The 17636-nt window shown below is 27.5% G+C and overlaps 1 protein-coding gene and 1 pseudogene across 1 annotated transcript; one reads left to right on the plus strand and one right to left on the minus strand.

Annotated features, from left to right (window-relative positions):
- Positions 1-6136: 6136 nt before the first annotated feature.
- Positions 6137-7001, minus strand: LOC130825909 (transcription repressor OFP1-like; annotated as a pseudogene).
- Positions 7002-11263: 4262 nt separating this feature from the next.
- LOC130826141 (transcription factor bHLH101-like) lies at positions 11264-13701 on the plus strand. The gene is made up of 3 exons (XM_057691688.1): positions 11264-11632; positions 12418-12795; positions 13609-13701. The coding sequence occupies exons 1-3, from the start codon at positions 11264-11266 to the stop codon at positions 13699-13701; spliced, it is 840 nt and encodes a 279-aa protein (XP_057547671.1).
- The last annotated feature ends 3935 nt before the right edge of the window (positions 13702-17636 follow it).

Here is a 17636-nt window from a genome sequence, read left to right on the forward strand (position 1 = left end):
ACTTTTCTCATGAAAATGATTTTTAATAAGATGAATTCTAGAAAAAGTGAAGATGATATGAACAAGTTGATTAGTTATTGACTAACTAGTTAACAATATACTAATTTAAATATTTTGAATTGTATTTTTCATAAGAAAATGGAAAAAGATGGTGGAACATGTAAGTTGACTAACGTCTAACTATATATGAAAGGATTAGACTTGACAAATTCGGGTAATGTGAGGATGATTAGGATATGAGAAGGAGATTAATCCTTTTAGATATAGTACTATGCAATGCACAACTTTATTTTTTTTTCGTCATATTTATATGTATTACAAAATTAATTTGAAGAAATTAATAACATTAGGAGTATATTCTTTCACTTCACAAAGCTGTATGCGTTGTATTCTTTTTATTTAATAATTAATTTTGAAAATTTAGTTCACGGAATATTTCAATATATATATATATATATATATATATATATATATATATATATATATATATATATATATATATATTATTTTTTTATTCTGAAAAAGAGAAAATGATTCGTACTTACTACTTAGACAATATATAGGAGTAATAATTATGGATTTAAAGACACCCCATTTTTTGCTACAAATAAATATATTTTTCCAATATTAAATTTTGTAACTATTAATAACACGTGTAAAAATATATTATAGAAAACATAATAATTTCAATAAAATTTAAATTCAAACAAAAAATACCAAATTTTAAATAAATAATATAATTAACTTACAAAGAGATAGTCATATTTAAATGTTGACAAAACGTATGTTACTTATAATTTAAGTAAAATGTTGGAAGGAAATTTTTGCAATGAATAGTCGACACTTAAGCTTTTTATGAGTTTGATGATGTAACTGTCTTCTGATTTAGAAATATTTATTATAAATAATTACCGAAATTTATAGAGTGGATGGGAGTAATTAGACTTTATTTTGTTTGAACATAAGATGAATCGAGAAAAATAAAAACGCAACGATAATAAATTGAAAATGTTATAAAAAAATAATACATACTTCATCTTATATAAAATTCAATTTTCAAATGTGACTGAACTTAAAAAGTTAATAAGAGGGCACGAAACCGTAAAATCAAAAAAGACCTAGAATGAATAAATAGGGAGGTGACATAAGAAGTTTGAGGTCAATTAAGTAGGTTTAAGTTAAACAAAGTTAATTAGGTTAAATGAATGCAGCCACGCCCTTTATTATTGTAAAATAATCAACGTAACAATCTAACATAATAATCATCAATACTTTTTTGTTCCATTTAATTAATTTGTCTTATTTTATTTTAATATGTGTCATTAAATTTTTCTAATTTTCATTTTTAGATATTATACTATAATTTTACTTTTTATATTATCTTTTTTATTTCTAAATATTTTACTACTCTAACCTAAATGGTTATACTCAATTTCTTAATCACTGTACCAAAGGTAAATAATATTATTGGACCGGATTAAGAAGTATTTCTTGCTCATGGCAACCCTCTTTTTATTTATGATCAATAATTACTATGCATCAATAAAATAAATGTGGGTTTTTTATATATTAATTCAAATATGAGATATTTATTATATCACGGAGGAAAAATATACGATCTTTTAATTTTAATTTTCTAAAATAAATGAATTATTTAAAGAATTACTCAAATGGTAAAATATGTACTTCCTCTTATTTTAATTACTTGCACCCATTTTGAATTTGTCAATTCACTTTTCACCAAATTCTCTTTTTTCTGTGGTTAATCTAAAAATTAAAATAACATATTTATATGAGATTTTATTTGAATCGTCTCAATTTAAATTGATCAATTCAAATTGAATTGATTTTCAGTTAATTTTATAATTGTTAATGCACGTAATTAGATTATATCAATGATTAAATTAATAAATTAAATGTATAAAAGTGTACTTGAATGTAAGTGAATAAATCAGAATTAATATATATTTTTTAATTAGACTGTAAATTATGAAAAAAAAATTAAATAAACAAGGCTTGGAAATTTCATGTGTATTTTACCCCACCCTATAACGTACTTACCTAATTTGGAAAATCACAAAACAGAATATTCTTTGCTTGATAAAAAATAATATTAAACCCACAAGTTACATGCACCTCATTTTCATTTGAAATGATATATGATTTTGTAAAAAACATAAAGTTACATCATATACATGGATTTTTCTTGAAAAGTTTACTCCAACAAGCAAGGCACTAATCCATAAATAGTGTCCTTTTTTCATTTTTCATTTTGAAAACATAAATGTAATTCCGATTGTAAGAACATGTACACTAAATAATTGTTTGTATGAATCTTATAAAAAGATATTTATGATTTGTATTTTAGTGCTCCCTGAGTCACTCGGATAAAATATAACAAGTTTATGAAGTATTAAGGGATACAAATAAATTACTTATTTAATTTTCATAACGATATAACTTATAGCATTTCAAAATCAGTAACAACAATTTAAGTTATCTTTACATTTTTCTCAACAAATTATATTCCAACAGCTAACAAAATCGTTATGTTTACCTAATAGTTACATAGCTGCATAAATAGGTAAATTTATAACAAATTACAATATTATACAACAATTACAACTAGGTTGATACTTAGATAATGTTGAAAGTAATTCACATGTGAGAAAGATCTCACATCACTAAAATAGTGGATTGTGAACTTGCATATAATGTTTGGTAGATAATCCTTCTAATATCATGATTCATATGGTTTTGGAATATAGTAAACCTCATCAAGTGAGTATATATGCAAGTCAACGTTCATTAATTACCATGAGTTCTTAGCTTTTTGCTTAGCTTTTTAGTTGGCTTTTGGTTTTTGGCTTTTGACTTTTAGCTTGTTAGTTGGTCAAACAGCCAAAAAATGTGTTTAGTAAATGACTTTTAAAGCAGCTGAAAAGTTGTCTTTTAAGCCAAAATGAAAAGCTGCTCCAGCTAGCTTTTTGGTTAGCTTTTGACTTGTTGACCCACTTTTTCTCTAACAAATAATTAATTGTCAATACTTAAATTTACTAAAGATCTAATAGTCGCACAACTATCTTACATGGTACATATAACCTTGAACGTAACAATACATGAAAAACCGCCACCAATTCAAGGTAATTTCGTGCAACCCAAAACATGTTGAAAAAAGAAAGTAGTAATATTAGGAATGCACAATACAAAGACCGTCCAAGACGCATGTAATGCATGATATGAGTCAACCAAAACCCATGTCGTAACACACATGCATTATTGGTTACTTGTATCAAGACATCTTATTTTATAGCAGACAACAAACAACGAAAAGAAATCTCAACACAATTTGATCAACATTTGGTCCACATTACAGCACTACATTTCCCCCACATTTTTTCTTCACCTTTATTTCATGTGGACCCCATCACATACAAGGTTATAAACCTAAAATCTTAACTTTACAAATTCTTAAATGAGATCGTCTTATAGTAAGACCATATCTATTGGACTAGATTATGTATAGTTAGTATGTTAAAGTGATTAATTACAATTTCAAAGTATTAATAATTAATTGTATAAGTCTGTCTCATGGTGAAACAATCTTATACATGATAAGTTGTTACTTGTTTAAACATAGCTCGAGTTATTTAGTTAAAAATACTATTAATATTGAATTATTTAATATAAGTGTATAATAAAAAAATCACGTTCGAATTGGTTCAATATACATGCCGACAATGCAAGGTGAACCCGACCTAGCCTCTAGTTCACTTTGGGATATATTTTTTCAACCCCTTAATTTTTATTTTGTAACTTTATCGCCTATTTCACAATCTATAAAAGTGTTCTAAATTCAGCCCAAATGACTATATAATCCTCCTTCATTCTAAACCAGCTTTCCATATAAATATACCCAACAAACTCCTCTTTAGCTTAGTCATTAAAAACGTTATATCATTTCCACATCTTTAATCATTTATATTTATATCTTGTTCATATATTATTGTTATATAATTATATTGTATATTTATTAGTCTATATATGAAGATGAAACACAATATATACGTTAAGAGTGGATATAGATCGATTATGGGCATGATGATAACAGCTTTGTGTTTGCTTGTTTTGCCTCAAATGTTACCGCCGACGTTGCCGCCGCCGCCGTCACTGCTGCTCTTCCTTCCCGTCGTAATAATGGTGATTTTGTTGCATTTTGCCTTGTGCTTATCATCACCAAAACTTCCTATTATTACTGATGCTGATTGCTGATTATGCCTGCATTTGATCAGTTGAATTGATTTATTATCAATAATCTCTTTTATTATCACTTTTGATAAAGGGTTTGGTCCGCCTCATTCAACCTACCCGCACCCTCATCCTAATTTGTACGTGCGACATGACCATCAATTAGCATGTGCGGTCTACAACATAAGGCTCCGTTATCAATGAGCCCCAAAAATCCATTTTTGTACTTATTTGATTTATTATTTCAATTATCTCGAGCAGATATATGTTATTTTATACGAGAGTAATAAACTAATAAAAAATTAAATATTAATATTTTTAATAGATAGAGAAATTTTATCATATACTAGTATTTTTTTTTTATTTTCTTGAATTCTAAAAGTTTTTAAGATAAAATTAATACATAGGGCCCTAAAACTTAAGAGATGACCGCCGGGATATATGGATTACAGTCAAGCTTTGCTTATATATTTTTATATTATACTCTCTCCGAACCAATTTAGTTGTCCCATTTGCTTGGGCACGGTTATTAAGGATAGTGTGGGGTCCATTAAAAAGAGTAAATAGTGAAGGGTAAGTAGTGAAGGGTAGTTGGGTAAGTAAGGTATATGGGGTTATATTCGTAATTACATGTGTGAACTAAGGATATTTAGGTAAAAAAAGATTGACAAAAATAGAAATGTGACAACTAAAATGACTTTGCCAAATAAGGAAATGGGACAACTAAAATGGTTCGGAGGGAGTACTATTTACTCCAACTTGACAAGATTCGATTCTTGATCATATATACTTTGGTATTAAGTTTAATACATGATCAACCTGGAGATGAATGTAATGCTAACTGCATTAGTTACATTTTTGAAATCGGGTATAATTGAATTCAATTACAATTTTATAGAATTTGGGTTGGCCATAATGTGAATTCAATTGATTTAGAAATTTATGTGTTTGCTTCTGATATTGCTGTTTCTTGACACTACTATTCAAAGTGAGATTTAGTGTGGAGAGTTAGACAAATAGTTGATAGTTGATTAAAATGACTAATTAAATAATAGAGTATATAAAACATTATAGGGCTTCTACCATCACTCTTAGTTAACATATTAATACTCGAAGCCTATGTCACGAGTTTAAATTTCTTTCATCCCTCATTATGTCAAATTCAATATTAAACACTTTGTATAAGCACTACAAAAAAATAATAAAATGGAGACAAACCATTTCATCGCCATTTGATAGCTAAATGGTCAAAAAGTGGACCGGGCAACGGGCTAACGACAGTCCTAAGGCGAACGCCTTTTTGGTGGTCGCTTAAATAAAAGTGGACGCTATTTTCTCGCCATTTTTCATGTGAGAGAATGGCCTAAAATGGTGAGAGAATGGCGACCAACATATCCTGTCGCCAACCCCTCACCTCTTTCTTCAGAACTTGGTGACCAACACAACCCCTCGCCAGCCCCTCGCCACTATATTTTAGATTTTGTATTTTTTTTTGCTTTTTTTTCGTGCATATATATATATATAACATCATAATACTAAAATTATAACAAAAAATACATACTATATACTCCCTCCGATCTTATGAATTAGTCTCATTTCCTTATTTGGCAAAACCTTTGAATTAGTCCCATTTTTATTTTTGGCAATCCTTTTTTACTTAAATACCCTTACTTCACACAAGTAATTACGAATATACCCCTATATACCTTACTTATCCAACTACCCTTCACTACTTATCCTTCACTACTTACCCTTTACTATTTACCCTTTTTAATGGACCCCACACAATTCTTAATATCCGTGCCCAAGCAAATGGGACTAATTCATAAGATCGGAGGGAGTATAAAATAAAAGTTTATGTTACAAAGTCATATAAAAGTTTAGGGAACTAGAAGAAGAAACTATTCCAAATCTCAGTAAAAACCCGAATAATAGTCCCATAAAGAGAAGGACAATTTAGCTTCAAGAAACAGTTTAAGAGTTGCTTAAGATCATCTTTAGTATATATCTCATTTTCTACAATAATTTGAAGCATGGACTGCCTGAAATCTACATATGGGCCATTTGAATCCTTTTGAACAGCAACCGACTTAAGACCCGACCCGACTTAACCCATCAACCATAATTGAAGCTGGAACGTTAGAGGAAGAAGAAGAGGAAGTGGTAGTATCCATATATGGTGAGAAAGTGGAGTTCCTAGAATAATGACCATATTGATCATGAAAAGAAGAAAAATTGCTACTGTTGTTTCTAGTAATAGTGCTTGAAGATGAAGAATTAGAGTAGGAATAGTTATGGTATTTTTGATATTTGGGTGTTTTTGATTTTGGTTTGGGGTTTAAGATTGAAGAAAGCTTTGGTCTTCTATACGACTACAACTTAAGTTTAATGAGTGTGGAGAAATTTTGTGAAAGAGTGAAGAAATTTAGAGGGAGAAGAATAGAGAAGGACAGAGCACTTAAAATAGACTGGAGGTGGGCGACAACCCTATGGTGGTAGTCGTGCCATCGCCAAGTGCCTTGGAAAAGAAACAATTCAGAGTGTTTGACATTTGGGCACTGGCGACGATCATAATATGGTAGCCTGTCCGTCGCCCGCGTGTGGGAAATCAGCACAACTGACTCGAATTTGACAAGAGCAACATAGTTGATCAGCTTTTTCTGGGGCGAGCAGAATTTTCTCCTAGCCTGCCCGTCGCCAGGTGTTTTTAAAAATTTTAAAATGGCGACGAGCTGGCTATGAACTCCAGTCATCGCATTTTAAATTTAAAAAGAAATTGAGTGTTGCAGATACAGACGACGAGAGTAGTTCATCGCCATTCCGTCGCCATCTTGATTCATCACCTAGCGACAATCTATTTCCGTCACCCATTCTTCTCCAACTTCCAGATTTCAAAAGGCGATAGCGCGATGAGTAGCTTCAAGTCGCCTTTTTGCCATCGCTATTTTACCACTTATTTATAGTAAAGGAAGACATGTGTTGCATCCACAACTGCAGTCTAAAAACTTCTTTTATGAGGGGGAGTATAGTACATGATATATCCTGGGGCTATAATTATCATTTTAAACTTTTCATTGAATTGATTTCTTGATATTTGACTAAATAATTTATAAACAGATTTGATCAGTTAATCTTAAACTTATTGGTGTAAACAACTTATTGTATATTAGTTAATTTCATGACATTAAATTTTTTCAACCAAATAGCATTTAATAGTTTGATTACCCAATATTTGTACGTTATTAAGCTATAAACATGCATGTAACTCATCTAGAAGGTATAGTTCATGTGTCATTGTGTGACAAAAAAGGTTACATGTTTGTACGACTCCTAATTGTAGGGTAAAGTTTGTCTCTATAAAACCTTTACTCTTAATTCTTTGGACCTTCACTTCGTGGAAATACTTTGAGCACTGCTCTGTCTTTATTAAAGATGACTTTGATTAGCATTAAATAATATTAATGTATTAAATATTATTTTTAAAAACATTGATAATAAGGTTTGAATCTAAGACAATGTTGTCTTACAATCTTAAATAACTTAACAAATATACTTAGTTATTAACAGTTTCAAAGATATAACTTGTTAAATAGTGTAAGTTAAAACAGTTAAAACATTAAACAAGGCTACATCTAAATCTATTGTCGTTTACTTCACTCCAATTCACCTTGGTGTATTACTAAATTTCTAAATATCTTTTATCACGAAATTTAAAACTTGATAACTTACAATAGCTTGGTATGTAATCATAGCCATAAATTATCTTAACTAACCTAATGTTATTAGACCAGAATCGTTACTTCTAATTTACATGATGACATATAATTGAATGGACAAAATTTTGGAATGTCACTATTTCCTTTGTCTTTAACCACTTTCTTGTCACAACTCATAACTCACAAGTCTATTGCAAAGTTCACTACAGGCAATTTCTAGCGGTGAGCATCGGAATGCTGGTTGTATTTAAGAATAAATATTTCATTTTAAATTGTGTATTTTAATTATGAAAAATTATTAATGAAAAATTTTGAGAAGTCATTTTCAAATTCTGATCTTTAACCACTTTTATAACAATTGTGGATTTAACTCAAATCCAAATTTAAATTCTTTTTTATTTATCAAACACTAAATTTTAGTCAAATCTATATTTTTAAATGAAATTAATATTTCCAAATTACACCCATACTATTAAGTAATTTAGAGGGCTATAGTAATTTCTTAATCAAAATCAATAACTATTTCCGACTTCGTGAGCATCGGCAATTTTAAAGAATTTAAATTCATATGATTAATTGAAAATTAAAAAAAAATATAAATAATAGTACTGTTAGGGAGGCACGAGCCCTGCGGTAGGCCAAGTAGGATAAGTTCGTTTCAGTGTACTCTATACTACACCATGGCACGCGCGGTTTACATGCCCTTAATTTAATTTAGTGCCCTTAAATCCTTTTTTGTAATATATAAAAATAAAAATAATAAAAAAATTAGAAATTAGAAAAAGAAGTAAGCAACCTAGAATGCATGCATCCCACTATGTAGCAAACTCGAATAATGTTGAGATCATTGGTGTCCAAAAGAATCTTTTTGTATTTAAATTATCATGATTATAATATTTTATACTTCTATTAAATGTCAAATTGTACTTTGAAAAATAATTATCATAATAGAAAGTAGATATAGAAGTATTTGAATAATGAGAATATTTTATTATTATTTCTATAATTTATCATTATTCTTAGAGATCAATAAGTTGTCTTTATTGTTTATTTTTAAAACTTTTTATAATAAGAAAAAGTGCATTAATTTAATGACTTTTAGTTTTAGACTTTTAGTAGTACACTAGTGTGTACAGACTTCAACATGGGGTATCATTAATTCATAAAGTGCTAGATTCAAGGTTCAGAGTCTTAGAGGACATTAACTAATGAAAGAAATTTCTATAGAGTTTTATTTATAAAATTAACAACTATTTTACCCTTACTTGCTAAAATTTTAAATACGATATACCATAAAAGGAAATGAAACAAAATAAATCAACTGACCTAACTAAAAAAATTAGATAAAATAAATAAATAAGACAAAATTACTAAAATGAGAGAGTATTTATCATCAAAAGATTTTAGTATTAATTTACACTCTTACTCTTACCAATAAAAGAGTCTACTTTGAATTTTTTTATAAAAACGTCTAAGGTCACATGATCCCGTGGGCTCCAACGTGGCTCCGCCACTAAATTCATTTAATATATTACAGCTAGTCTTTTGAGAGACCGTCTCTATAAGAGATGTATCTCAAGCCCAGTCCATTAAAGATTAATGTCTACTTACCGTACTCTTAATGCACACTTACATTATCTTTAATGCTTAATTACCGTATCTTTAATGCCTACTTTCAATATCTTAAATGTTTACTTACATCATTGTAATGCCTACATATAATATTTTAAAAAATATATAATAAGCCGGTCCAATTAAAGATAATCTTTAAAAAAACCTTCTCTCGGAATAATTTGTGATTATATTAACTTCTTGTCGTTATATTTTACCATTTAAGTTATTACATTTTTATTATAAACCTAGTTTAACTTCCAGTACAAATACGTTTAATATCGTTGATTTAGTTAAAATTGAAGTTTGATTTTCACTTTAAATCAAAACCAAAATTTTGAATTAAAACATCTAACTGAATTGAATCGGTTTCAGTTTCAACAATTCAAATCAAACCGTGATTCCGTAAATTAAATTATTTTTAGCAAATTTCTTGTAGAATGATTCTTAATGGTGGATATGATCATGATTCAAATTATTTATCCTTCAACGTCTTCTATTTGACGTTAATTTTATAATAATACCATAACTTCATATTACTTTAATATTAAACAAATAATTAAACACGTCATAAATTAAAAATAATTTTGGATGAACAACTATAGCCTCAAATATTCGATAATGACACTAGCGGCCCATTTGGTAGTTAATAATAAACGGTGGTAATGAGAATGAAACTAGTGTAATTTTAGTTGAAAAATCTCTTGGCTATCTTGATGGCCATGCTTGTCCAACTCTAATCATCTCATTTTCTTCATAAATGCATTACCATTGGAAGAGGTGGTATTAGGTGGTAATATAAATTTATAAACAAAATATTTTTTGTAATCAAAGTTTCATTACCATAGGAATGATATGGAACTTTTGATGAAATTTTACACTATAAATATAAATTATTCATATTACCACCATTTAGTATCACTAACCAAACGGGTCGTAAATGCTAGAAAGTAAATTAGATCTTATCTTATTTAATGATGAGTAAGCATAAAATAATAGGGCACGAGCATACACAGGACATGCACGTTACCAATTGGACTAATATTTTAAATATACATGTATATGATTAATACAAAGTTAATACATTAAGCTACTTTGTAAGAGACTGTCTCTTGATAAGACAATCTCATAGTAAAGAATTCATATACTAAATAATTTGTACTAATTAGTTAGGTTATTCAAATCATGTATAAAACGCGTATCAAGGAGAAACAGTCTCATATATAAAAATGTGTGTAATACATATTCTTATCCCATGATAATATTGAAGATGACTAGATTTACCTAGAGTCAAGTAGCATAATAATTTACTTCTTATTTACAAATTGGACAGCATATATGCTATATCGGTCATAAGCAGATATGTTAAGTTGTGAATTGTACCAATTATATATAAAAAATTATGTATAATAAATTAAAATAGATTTTTTAAAATGTATGTAGCGTCAACTTTTTACTCTTAATTAATTTTCACTCTCCTCTTATCTGTAAAATATTATAAAGAGTATAATCCTTATCTTGGTAATAAAAAAATAGACAACTTAGTATTTTTAAAACCTCTCCATCCTCATACTATATATAGAGAGCTTAATTGATTTGGCCCTTAACAAAAAAAGTAAACCCCAAGAAAAAGCTAATCACACCCTTAAAAAAGTCAATCTCCAATTTCAAAAAATATTTCCAGAAAAATGTTGGCAATGTCTCCATTATTAAGCCCTAATTTGGGATGGGATTATCCCATACAATTAGAGACTAATCATGTATTTGATAATTTTGCCTTAGATAATAGTACATTTATTTCTAATTATTCACAAATAACTCAATTAGATCAAAATTATCATAATAATCAAGATCAATCAAATGATCATGATCATGATCATGATCATGATCAAATTAAACGAAGTGGATCGCCAAAAGGTACAAGTTCTACTAATTATTGTGATAATCCAATAATAAACAAGAAGCTTAATCATAATGCAAGTGAAAGAGAACGAAGAAAGAAGATTAACAACATGTATTCTTCGTTACGTGCTTTGCTCCCTGCAATTCATCAAAAGGTATGTAATTAATTTCATTATCCAATCTTGCATTGTCCAATTTTAGATAAATATTACTATGTGATATATCTAGAATCCTCAGCTATCTTGCGCAAAATTAATTTATTAGATTTTGAAATAACTTTTTATTTGTGAAATAACATTTTAAATTTTCTTTATCACTTTTAAGTTTTATTTTTCAATATAAAATTTATTTATAATAAATTTATTACCATTATTTGATAGGATTAAATAAATCATAATCATTTAAAACAATAATAATCAACTATCTTTAATTAATTTATTTCGTGCTTAAAAATTATTTAATTACATAAAATAAAACCTTCTAGCAATGGTTACATGAATTATCCTATCAAATCTTGCAAAAAATTACTCCTTATTAATTAGATATTGTGAGTTGTTGAAACTCTCTAATTGTGAAAATATTTCATCTATTCTTTTTACTTATACTCAACACTTTTTTTTATGCAGTTCTAAATTAAAGTTATACGTGATTAAAAATTTGATATTTTGAAAATATGCAGCGATTTAAGTAAAATAAAATTTCAAATGATTATATTTTTTCTCTTAAAATATTAAATATTATGTTTTGTTTTACTCCTATTAGCGGAATACATCGGAAATGATGATGTTTTATTTTACCTAGAAATTTACGATGGAGCATTAATTAGATGATAGAGTCGAACAAATCTTATTATATTATTGTCGATTAAGATTTTAACATTATTATTTCGTGTAGTAATTAATTACATTATTTGGTTTAAATTAATTAAAAATTGTTACAGAAAAAACAAAGCATTCCAGCAACGGTAACACGAGTGCTGGAGTATATCCCGAAGTTACAAATGGAAGTAGAAAATCTTACTCATAAAAAGAAACTCATTTTATCAAAAATTTCAAGCCTACAAGGAGATTTTGGTGATATAATTAAGGATGATGATGAAAAATCAAAAAATTGCATAATTAAGGAAACGACGTCGTCCTGTTCAATTAGTATGAGTAAAATTGATGATAAAGAAATGGTGATACAAATATCAGCAACATTGGAAAGAATAATAATATCTGAAGTGCTTCTATTGCTTGAAATCAATGGTCATTTTATTATTCATGTTTCTTCTTTCCAATCCTTTGGTGGAAGGTCATTTTACAACTTACATTTCTGGGTAAGTGGAGTATATTTTTTATTATTATTATTTTTTTAAAAAATTATTTTTGTTTGAGGATTATAGGTTAGTCTAGTGGTTGAAAGTTTTTTTGAAGTTAAATATAAAAATTACTAAAACAAAAAAATAATATAAATTGTTAAATGAGACAGACTCATGATGAAACTACGTCTATTAGCCTGACCCTTGAATATTTAGTGTGTTAAAATGATAACTTACAATTTTAAAATATTCAATTAGAGAAAAAACAAATTATATGAACCCGTCTTATGCTAAACCCAACTCATACCAGACAAGTTGAAAAAATAAAGGGTCATATTTAAATTTTTTACTATTTTTTAATGAAAATCAATTAAAATTTATACATAATGTTGTATGATGAGGTTTTCCTCACAATGAAATTATTTTGGACATTCAAAATTCTAATAACTTTATTGTCGTTATAATTGAAATATAATACTATAGTGATTTAACCTGCATAAGATTATTTAAATTACAATAAAATTTATATTTACAATAAGAAAATAAATAAGTAAATTTATTTTCTAAAATTTTTTTTATGATTTTAAGATATGTTGCACATAACATATATAATTATTTAATTAGTAATTATTTTTCATAAAATATATTTTTATATTTGGCTTTTTATAAGTACAACCATCCTAAAAGCATATTCTTCTACAATTTAAATGCAAAATTAAAACTTCAGAAATTTCAAATCTAATTCACGCTGAATTAAGTTTTTTTTATTAATATTTATTTACAACATATATTAAATATATATATATATATTTCATTCTAAATTTGTAACAGATGGGCGGAAGCAATAACATAAACTTTGAAAAGCTGAAAGGAGTGTTGCTGTCCCTTCTTCAAAAGCAAGAGCAAATGCCAATGTATTCATAGTGACTAGTGTATAAAATATTAAAATTACTTCATTTCAATTAAATTGTATATTTTCCTAAAAGAATCTTTTACTTAGAAAGATAAAAATGTGGCAATTTTAATGAAACGTAAAGAGTATAAATTTACTAATGATTTAACAATATAAGCTAAATATAAAATAGATATGATGGGTTTATTAATCCGGAGATTTATGAATTATGATGTTGAATGTTCTTTGAGATATATTCCAATACAACTGTTAGATTTAACGAATTAACACAATTGTTGAAAGAGAATCTTTTTGAGAGGCCATCTTTAAGAGCATGCCCAAATTTTAAAAAAATAGGAAAATAGATAAACACTTGCTTGATATATCATATATACTTGACATGCCATAGACATTTACTTTACTTACCAAAAACACTTACTTACTAGTACTACAGTATGCACAAAATTTATGGTATGCGAAGTAGGTGTTTGTAGAACGTAAATTATGTATTTATGATATGTGAAATATTTACGAAAAAAGATAAACACCTACATTACTTATTATGAACACATACTTCGCAAGATATTAAACACCTATTTACATATCATGAACATCAACTTCACATATCATAAACATCTACTTCACATATTATAAACACCTACTTCACATGCCATAATCACCATCTTCACATATTATAAACACGTGCAATAAGTGAATTTTTTAAGAATCTATTGATCTGCTTGTGAGAGGGCCGCCTTTTAGAGAGACGGTCTCTTACAATAACTTTTGATCAATTTATTAAATTGAAATTAAATTTAAATGAATTAATTTCAATTGAAAGTTAATAGATCAGTAGAAACCACAATAGCCTTTATAACCAGATCTAAATTTTCAAAAGTTGCCCAAATTCTTCCTAGCCCAAAATTAAACTTGTGGACTGACCCAATGAAAGGTAAACCAAATCATACCCAATTATAAAGGTATAATTTTACAGATACTCTCATGTGAGACGGCTTTAGCCGTGCAACTGGCTCAGGTACAATAAGTTTTTTAGAATATTCTGACATACTAATTTTAAAACTTAAAAGGACAATAAGACTTAAAAAGGACAATATTAAGTATTGAAATTGACCTTTTAAGTCTTAAAATTGTCAAATTTCATGACTTAAAATGTTAATTTTAAATCCTTAAAATTAATCTTTTAAGCCTTCAAATTGGTCTTTTAACTCTTGAAATTGACATTTTAATTTGTAAAATTGGTAAAAAATACATACAATTGAGCCGGCCCAATAAGACGCGTCTCACAAGTGAGACGGTCTCACCCAAGTTTTTGTGATAATTTTGAGAATATACCCCTCAATTTTAAATCACAACTTCTAATACGAGGCATATTTATAGTGAGACCATCTTTATGTATTGATTTAATGTACATTTTAGTTTTAAATTGATTACTTATAACTTTAATAAATTGATTATATGGACTCCGTCTCATGGTGAAACAGTTTCTTATAAAACGAGCTGATTTTAGATTTGAGAAAAGTATCTTCTAAATACGTAAATATAGAGTAATATTTTAGAGAATATTCTAAATTATTAAAAGGTTATCAATTTTATTGTCCAAAGGATCCCAAAAAACATAACCCCACCTACACACACCCACTAAAATAGGAGTATTTTTTTTTTCCTTTTTCTTGATTTATGCATAAAAATCCTTGAAAAGAAAACTCAGATAATGGAACAGTAAAGTTTATTCTCATCAAATTTGTACCGTGGGTATGATAATACCACAAAATCTAACATCTCTTGGAGACAATACACTATTTGCTAGGTGTTAGTGTATCCCTACCTCTTCTTGTTGTCAAACAATATGAGTGTTTACTTGACGATTCAATATCTATCCGACTAACTGATTTTGTTATCAAACTTGACTTTAAAACCCGACTTTAAAAATAAATTTAATTATATAAAAACTCACATGGACGTCAGACCCGATACTAAACTAATCCAAATTATATGATCCGAAATCGACCACATAACTTGAACAAAATACTCAATCTGATCTAAAATGGTAATTTATTGAAATTTCAAAATGACCAAATACATTGGAAATTAATCAAGAGTAAAATAAATGTTCAACAAAGTAGGCAAAGTGAAGAGACAAGTAACTACTTGCTATTTCATGCTTTGAAAACTTCCTCCTTTGGAGACAAAAATAAAACACCAACATTTATTACTTTCCCAATAGTTTCCCTTTTGTCAACTCAACTCAAATCATACCTCCTTCCAATTACTAGTTAATATTTCATTTATTTCAATTACCTTGTTGCTAATGATGATATTTTTTTATTTATTATATATTATTATTAATGGTAATATTTTAAAAGCAGAGTATAATTTAAGTTTGAATTTAATCTACTTAGATTATAAATTGAGTTATTTAAAATAGAAATTTTGTTGCTTTTAAATCATGTATAATACTAAATAAAACAGAAAATTAGCGACTTGAATTTTAATGTATTGTGTGTGCTTCTTAAAACTATTGTTTTGATAAAATTATCTTTATACAATATAAAAACAATAGGAAAGTTATGTACGTATAAAAGACTACACATAATTTATGATAAAGTATATTCTATATATTATGGGTTATAACTTATATGATTTGTAACCATTAGTTCAACCTTATTCTTTGATATGGTATCGAAGATCAACACCAGAAAAAGTCTGAGTTCTAATATATTTTAGCTTCATTTTAAAAGGAATATATTTAACATCAAATTTATCATTAGATTTGAAGAGATGAAATATTATATTTAAATTTCTAATTTAAAGAGTTCTCATATAAAAAACGTGATAGAATATTTATAAATTGGAAAAACTTTTGAAGGTTCAAAATGTTAGACCATTTTTTGATTATAGTGGAAGCATATGGACAACGAAAATGACATACGTTCGAAGAACAATCATGCAAAAGTCAATGATTTTTCTCACCTCTCTTTAAAAAAAACCCTAATCTCTATAATTTGTTTGGGGCTATTATTAACCTTTTGGTTGATAGTAAGCCTTTAATTTTTTCGTTTTTAAGTTTTTTGAATATGGTTGGAATAAATATTTGTCTTGTTCCTACAAAAGAGTTGTTCTACCTATTTATTAAGTTGTATCCCATATATTGGGTTTTGATATCTCTCCTCGTGAGAATTTAGAGTTATGAATTTTAGTCTCTTATTAATTTGTTGGTAGAAATTAATGCGATAATGTAGCAGACACCAAAATTGCAATTACCATCAACTACATCAAATTCAATTCAATGCCAAGACTACAACAGATTGAAATACCCCTCGTAGAAGATTGTGTCAAACAGCGATGTGGAAGAAGATATTCAGAATTGTCAGATCTCATATACAACGATCGTAGTTTTGTTAATTTTAAATTATAATTGGTTAAAATTGTTATGTACTTGCTAATTTTTAGCTCTACTATAAATATCATATGACTCTTTATTAATGAATTAGTTATTATTAAAAAAATTCAATCAAATATATTGGTGAAAATGAGTTAACAAAATTAGTAGCATAATCAATGGCTACCTAAAATAGTTAGGTCAATTGAATGGAGTACATGTTCTAGAAACTAAAAACTAGAAAGAATGCTAATAGTAAAAACATAATCATCATTCATCACTATATAAAAGGGCAAAAGCTGACCACATGAGTGTTTTTTAATAAGAATAATAGCATATTTAAAAGATTAAATCAAAAAATAAAATAAAAAATAAAAAATAAAATATATTTTATAGCTTAATTAATGATAGATTATAAATTTATTATGCTATATTTAGTTAATACTCCACACCCTTATTGACAATTGCCTTGAGGCGTTGGTTAGCAAGATTCTATATAAAATTCTTAAGTTACTAAATTTATGATAGCGTGTAATTTAATGTTTCCTCTATTTTTTTAGTTGCACG

Source organism: Amaranthus tricolor, chromosome 10 (genome assembly GCF_026212465.1).
Source record: "Amaranthus tricolor cultivar Red isolate AtriRed21 chromosome 10, ASM2621246v1, whole genome shotgun sequence".
NCBI classification, from domain to species: Eukaryota; Viridiplantae; Streptophyta; class Magnoliopsida; order Caryophyllales; family Amaranthaceae; genus Amaranthus; species Amaranthus tricolor.